We start from the raw sequence: 6,711 nt of genomic DNA, 5'->3' as shown, positions 1-6,711 counted from the left end.
TTGTGTGTTCACTCTGGTTAATTGTGCTGCCTGCTTGTGTTTCCCATCTCTATATAGCTATCTCCTCCTTCACTCAATCCTCTCTCTCTCTCTCTCCCTCTCTCCCCAAGTGGTACTACTGCACTCACAAAGTGTAATTATTTGCTTTGAGCCAATCACAAAGCAACAAGCAAAATGCTTTTTATTTTACATGGAGGATTATGCTTTTAGGTTTAAATTATATTTAATGTGCGTATATAAAAAAAAATGAATAGTGGAAAGATAAATGAATAAAATAGAAAAGGGATCCATCCCCACCCTGAAAGCTACAGCAATGGAATGGATAGAGAATGCCGTAAGAAGAAAGGAAAGGAGACTAGCAGTACTCAACAGACTATATATTTAGAGTGGTGGAAAGTTGCAGAGAGAGTCACAGGTTTGGAAGGAGGGGGAGAGAGGGAGAGATAGGGAGAGATAAAAGAGTTGAGAGAGGAGAGAGAGCAAAAAAAAAAAAACAAAGGAAACAAAAAGATACCAACAAAGCACAAAGGAAAAGGAAAGCTCGGTTGAAAACCAAGGATAAAAAGGGTCCTCACCCCAACAAACACAAAGGCCACAAAGGCGTGGCAGATCAAAAAACCTACCCGAGTGATTGAGATAGAGCGAGAAAACAACAAAACCACAAGAGAGACGGAAAGAGAAGAACATTGATCCTCCTGAAACACCAAAACCCTCCACACACACACACACACACACACACACATATTTATATTCCTTTGATTCCGTTTCATCCTTCTCTTCAATTCCTTGGCTTTTAAAATTAGTACTTTCATCTTTTTATGAAGCCCTAGCTAGAAGCCTAGAAATATACTCGAGAAGGGAAGATGATGTGTGGGAAGAAAGAAGATCAAGGGGAGTGCTCTCAGTCAGTCCAAAACCTACAAGCTTTCCAAGAACACTTGTTTCTCCAACAACAACAACATCATCAGATGCAACAACAACAACATCATCAGATGCAACAACAAAAAGGTTTGATTTTTCCACATGATCATCAACCTCCTCCTCCAATCTTGCAGCCATGGACTCTCCCACCGAACCACACCTTCAACCCAACCGCCCACGACCCATTTCTCCTCCCAACTCCTCCCCCAATTCCGTCGTCATCATCCTATGCTTCTTTCTTCAACCGAAGAGCTCCTTCTCTCCAGTTCACATACGACGGTTCAACATCTGACCACCACCACCACCTCAGAATTTTGTCCGAGACGCTTGGACCGATGGTTCAACCCGGTTCGGCCCCTTTCGGTCTTCAGGCCGAGTTAGGAAAGTTGACCGCCCAAGAAATCATGGACGCCAAGGCACTCGCCGCTTCTAAGAGTCACAGCGAGGCTGAGAGGAGACGAAGAGAGAGAATCAACAACCATCTCGCCAAGTTGCGCAGCTTATTGCCCAGCACCACCAAAGTAAGTATATGCTGAAAACAATAACATTGAAACGACAAAAAAAAACTCAAACATAAGTGATATTATCATGCGCCTACAACATGTTTTTTTTTTTCTTTTTTTTTTTGTTATACGGAGGTTTTCGAACTTTGAACCTAGCCTCCCTTATCCATCACCCACCCACCATCTCCAGCGGACTACAACATTTTGTATTTTATATAGGGTGTGACAATATTCTCTTTTTCCTACCCTTTTTCGGTTTCTCTTGTTTTGTTTTGTAAGGAGCTAGCTTTTCAATTTCAATCCAAGATCTTTGTGGATCTTCTTAAGATTCTATTTAGGCTTTAAGATTATGCGCACTTTCCATCAAGAGTCGAGACCTAGCGATCTTTCATTAGAAATGTGGTTACATTTTATGAATAAGCTTTTCCATCCTTTTTCTTGTTTCTTTTGGTTTCTTCTTTTCTGAGTCGTGTGGTAGTTCCGAGGTGAGAAAGGAAAAAGAAAAAAAAAACCAAAGAAAAAGGAAGAATAAGCGTAATGTCGAAGTGTTGATGTGATAAAGAGGAACCATGGAGCAGTTAAAAAGCTTCTCATGGAAAATTCTTGCCGGAAATATCATATATATCACACATCAGTCAAACCATGTTCGAGAAATCAAAGAAATTAAAGGCCAGACAAAGTAGCACCTTTGTCAGTCACTATATACACCCATCCCATGATCTTCCTTCAAAAACCACGCCATTCATCAAAATAACATTAATTAGTTAACCCAAATTCTTAGTTATTTCGTTCAAGTGCATGTAATGCAATACTAATCAACATTAAACCAAATAAATAGGGTCTGTGTCTTTTGTTAAGTCTCTTTTTTGTTTTTGTGATATAGACGGACAAAGCTTCATTGCTAGCGGAAGTGATACAACATGTGAAAGAGCTGAAACGCCAAACTTCTCTGATCGCCGAGACGAGTCCGGTACCGACCGAAACTGACGAACTAATAGTAGACGATGAATCGGACGAGGACGGTAAGTTTGTGATAAAGGCCTCACTTTGCTGCGAGGACCGATCGGATCTCTTGCCCGACCTAATCAAGACATTGAAAGCCTTGCGCTTGAGAACCCTCAAAGCTGAGATCACAACACTCGGCGGACGTGTGAAGAACGTGTTGTTTATCACCGGAGAAGAGGACTCAAGTAATAGCGGAGGGGAGCAAATACAAATGCCGCATCAGCAGTACTGCAAAAGTTCGATACAAGAAGCGCTGAAGGCGGTCATGGAGAAGACCGCCGGCGGTGGTGGTGATCAGGATCAGTCTTCCTCAGGGAGTGCTAAGAGACAAAGGACTAATAACATCAATATCCTTGAACACAGGTCGCTTTGATTAATTAATATGAAGCCTAGGGCTTATTAGTTTTAATTAATTTTCTTTTATTTCTTTTGGTGGTTTGGGTTTTTCTTTGGTTGGTTTGTCGTGTTTGTTGTGGTGTATTTCCGTGATTGAACAAATGAGTAATGATGGTGTGGTTTGTACTACCTGCATTACTCCAAAAAATTGGTGAGAGAGTGGGAGAGAGATGGAGAGACGTAGAGAGAGAAGGTCTTTGGTTTGTTAGGAAGGAAAAAAACAGTAGGATCTTTTTCGTGAGGAGAGAAACCTTATATAAAATCCAAAGGTAGAAACTAAAATTGCATCATGGTCTTTGATTTGATCCCGTTTCAACTCAAAGATGCAGTCTGTCTGTGTTATGTGTTGGGGTTTTTGTTTTTTTGCTACTAGTTTTGTTGATCACTCTCAATCTAATCAGAGAATTGAGCAGAGCAGTTGTAGTACTGGTGGAACTATATATATTTAGTACTGTTTCACTCGTCAGTTCTCTTGTGATAATGATAATGGTGACGATCTCGTTTTGTCATGTGGTGTGTAATGCCGTCCCCACAACAAAATTGGCCACCGCCACTGGTCGCCATGGCTCTACCACTCTAGTCTTCCTCCACAGTTCGTACGTACAGAGCTCTATTGTTCTTTTTGGTAATGAGCTCTATGTTCAGTAATGGAAAGCAATCGAAACGCTAAGGATCGAGCGAGTGCGAGGCATGCATGTTTCAGTTTTATCAGATCCTCTTTTATCACTGATATTTACTGATTTAAATAGACAGTACTGCTCGTGAATGTACATATTCTACTACATATTAATACATATATTTTTGTGTATTTTTGGATCCTTTATGCCTTCTTCTATTTATTTTGTCACCCCTTTTCTTGGAGGAATATATATGCACTTCGTTATTGGTATATAAACAAGTGCGATGTGTGTGTATGTGTACGTGGGTGTATATATATATATGTAAGTATGTATGTATGTATATTTGGTATATAAACATGTGCGAAGTGTATCTGTGTGTGTGTGTGTATAGATACATACATATATATATATATATATATGTGTGTGGAGAGAGAGAGAGAGGAGAGAGCATGTTGATAACTTGATATGGATTAATCAATATATTCTTCTAAATTCACAAGGTAATTACTAATTATCTTCTTATGGTTACGTATGTGGTTGCATGAAGATGCGCAATATCACCTCCCTTAAGTTTCCTTTTGCCCTTCTCTTCGGTTGGGGGATAACATAAGTTTTCTTAAATTAGTCATCTGACTAATGCTGCTGTTTGTTTGTTTTTTTTTTTTGTTTTTTGTTTTTTATAAACGATAATGTTAGTTGGTTAAATTGTTAGTTATTAGGAGGAGGGTGAGCGGTAAGATCGAACCCACATTAGAGTGCATAGGCACCATTGCTTTTTGCCACTGCAGTTAAACGCCATGTGCAATGTTTCTGAGTTTTGGTTAAAGGCATGCAATAACAAAAGAGTGGTGTTATTTGCATTCTAAAACTTTTTTGTGCATTCCAAACTTTCTATATTTAAAAAGAACAATACGAGTTGAAATCTTTTGCACTCAAAATCTTTTGTGGCCTTTATGTGACCTATATGTGACCTATCTCATTTGTTGACATCTGACCAATCATTTGAACTCCACTTAACATTGTTAACTCTTCAGCTTATCTTTTCAATAAAAAAATAAGAGAACAACTAAAGATAAATTAATTAAAAAAGACACGTGTTACTCAATTATATAAGGCACAAACATGAGAGATTTTTCAGTGTGACCGCAATACAAGGTGGTACACCACGTGTCACTATGCAAATGGTGGGATGTGTGTTAAAAAAGTTAATAACTTAAAAAGTAAAATTTTCTACCACTTATATAAAAATACGTAATGTACCATCCACGTTCCAATCACAATGAAAAATTTCTCCACAAAGGGGCCAAAGAAGATTTTGGATGCAGAGGATTTCAACTTGACCAATACACTTGATTCAGTGTGCCAGAAACACAGTCTGATACACCAAGTGTCATAATACAATTGATTAAAAATTTGAAAAAAAAATTTAACCAATTATATTATAACACTTTGTAAACCGAACTGTGTTCTCATGTACAATAAACTAATATCTCCACTTGATGAGGAGTACCCTAAAAACTTAATACGTACATTTCAAAATGTAAATGAAAATATGAAATGCATGAACTTATTTCCTCTTTCTGTGTGGAATAATTATGTTTTCGAGGGAAGATTACTCATCGGCATAATTGTTTTTACTTGATTATGTGAAACGTCATTTGATGGATACGAATATATACTTGGGAAACCCAGTACTACGTACTCGAAAAACAGTTTATGACAACGTCATTGCATGCAAATATTGCCTTATATCTCGATCGTTTATTGTGTTTCTGCACTCAAAATCTTTTGTACCTTTTCTGTGATCTATCCCATTTCTTAGCATTTGACCAATCATTTGAATCCTATTTAACATTGTTAACTTTTTAACTTATCTTTTTAATAAAAAATAAAAAATTAAAGTAAAAAAGACACGTGTTACTCAAGTATATAAGACACAGAGAGGCCAAGGAAGATTTTGGATGAAGAAGATTTGAACTCGACCAATACACTTGATTCAGTGTGCAAAAATGCGGCTTGGTATACCAAATGTTATAATACAATTGGTTAGAATTTTTTTTTTTAAAATGTGCATTTTTGCTCACCATCATAAACTATGATGTATGCTCACTATACACCTAATCAATTCACACGTGTCCTTTCACTTAATCTTGGTTAATTTTCTTCAAATTTTACAAAGTAAAATTTATTGTGAAAGTTAACTAGAGTTAGATGAAATGACATATGTCAATTGATTAAATGTACGGTGAGTATACACTATAGACTATAGTTATGGTGGTGAGCAAAATTGCTCCTGAAAAAAAAATTCAACCAATTGTATTATAACATTTTGTGTACCGGACCGTGTTCTCATGCACACTAAAAAATCTCTCCACGTGAAGTACCCTAAAAACTTGATACGTACATTTCAAAATGTAAATGAAAATTATGAAATGCATGAACTTATTCCCTATATCTGTGTGGAATAATTATATTTTCGAGGGAAGATTACTACATCTGCATAATTGTTTTTACTCGATTATGTGAAACGTCATTAAATGGATACGAATATATACTTGGGAAACCCAGCACTACGTACTCGAAAAACTATTTATGACAACGTCATTGCATGCAGGTATTGCTTTATAGCTCGATCGTTTATAAGGTTGTAAGTTGGTATTGTGTTTCTAATTCCGACGATTAAACTTTCAAAATTGAATTTGAAAATTTTGAATCCAAATATTTTCCCAAAAATTGAAATAGAAGTTGAAATGCATTTAGAGATTTCGAGAATTCATAATCGTGTATGTTGGTCGATTGGCGCTGTGCGTCCAATTCCAACTTTTTATTGGATATAATACACCAGCTGGTTCATATATAAATTATTGGAAACTGTTGTCATTAGCATGGGGTGCTGGATAAATAATGTGTTAAAACGGTTGTCCTACTGGAATTGGTCAGATTAATTGATAAAAAAAATAAGGTTATCCACAATTTTTTTTTTTTGGTAAACAAGTTATCTACAATTTCAGATTAGTTTTAGGAGAAATTAGGTTTACATCCCTCTTTTTTCAACTCCATTGATTAAAACCTTATTCATTTTCAATTTTTGATAAGGTTCCCTTGATTTTAATAAACATCATTAATTAATTTCCATAATTAAATATTTTACATGCAAAATAATTAAATTTTATTTCTAAATATATTCATTTAGTGTTAGAAATGTTACATTTGATATTGTGTGTGTATATCTATATACACTTATGGCTATATTTTGTATCATATAT

The 6,711-nt window shown here is 36.3% G+C and overlaps 1 protein-coding gene across 1 annotated transcript; it reads left to right on the top strand.

The window, feature by feature from the left end:
* The first annotated feature begins 401 nt into the window (after nt 1–401).
* Nucleotides 402–3,633, top strand: LOC126594856 (transcription factor bHLH30). The gene is made up of 2 exons (XM_050261112.1): nt 402–1,442; nt 2,308–3,633. Exons 1-2 carry the CDS (start codon nt 864–866, stop codon nt 2,800–2,802), a joined length of 1,074 nt encoding a protein of 357 aa, XP_050117069.1. The 5' UTR covers nt 402–863; the 3' UTR covers nt 2,803–3,633.
* Nucleotides 3,634–6,711: the final 3,078 nt, after the last annotated feature.

Source organism: Malus sylvestris, chromosome 13 (assembly GCF_916048215.2).
Source record: "Malus sylvestris chromosome 13, drMalSylv7.2, whole genome shotgun sequence".
Taxonomy (NCBI): Eukaryota; Viridiplantae; Streptophyta; class Magnoliopsida; order Rosales; family Rosaceae; genus Malus; species Malus sylvestris.
The sequence above is the reverse complement of the archived record's forward strand: the minus strand, read 5'-3'. Positions and strand labels throughout refer to the sequence as shown.

What these genes read in the sequence shown, in the direction of transcription:
- LOC126594856 (XM_050261112.1), top strand. Translation starts at nt 864, where the DNA reads ATGATGTGTGGGAAGAAAGAAGATCAAGGGGAGTGCTCTCAGTCAGTC. An exon ending in TATTGCCCAGCACCACCAAA is followed by an intron (nt 1,443 to 2,307) that starts GTAAGTATATGC and finishes TTTGTGATATAG; the next exon opens with ACGGACAAAGCTTCATTGCT.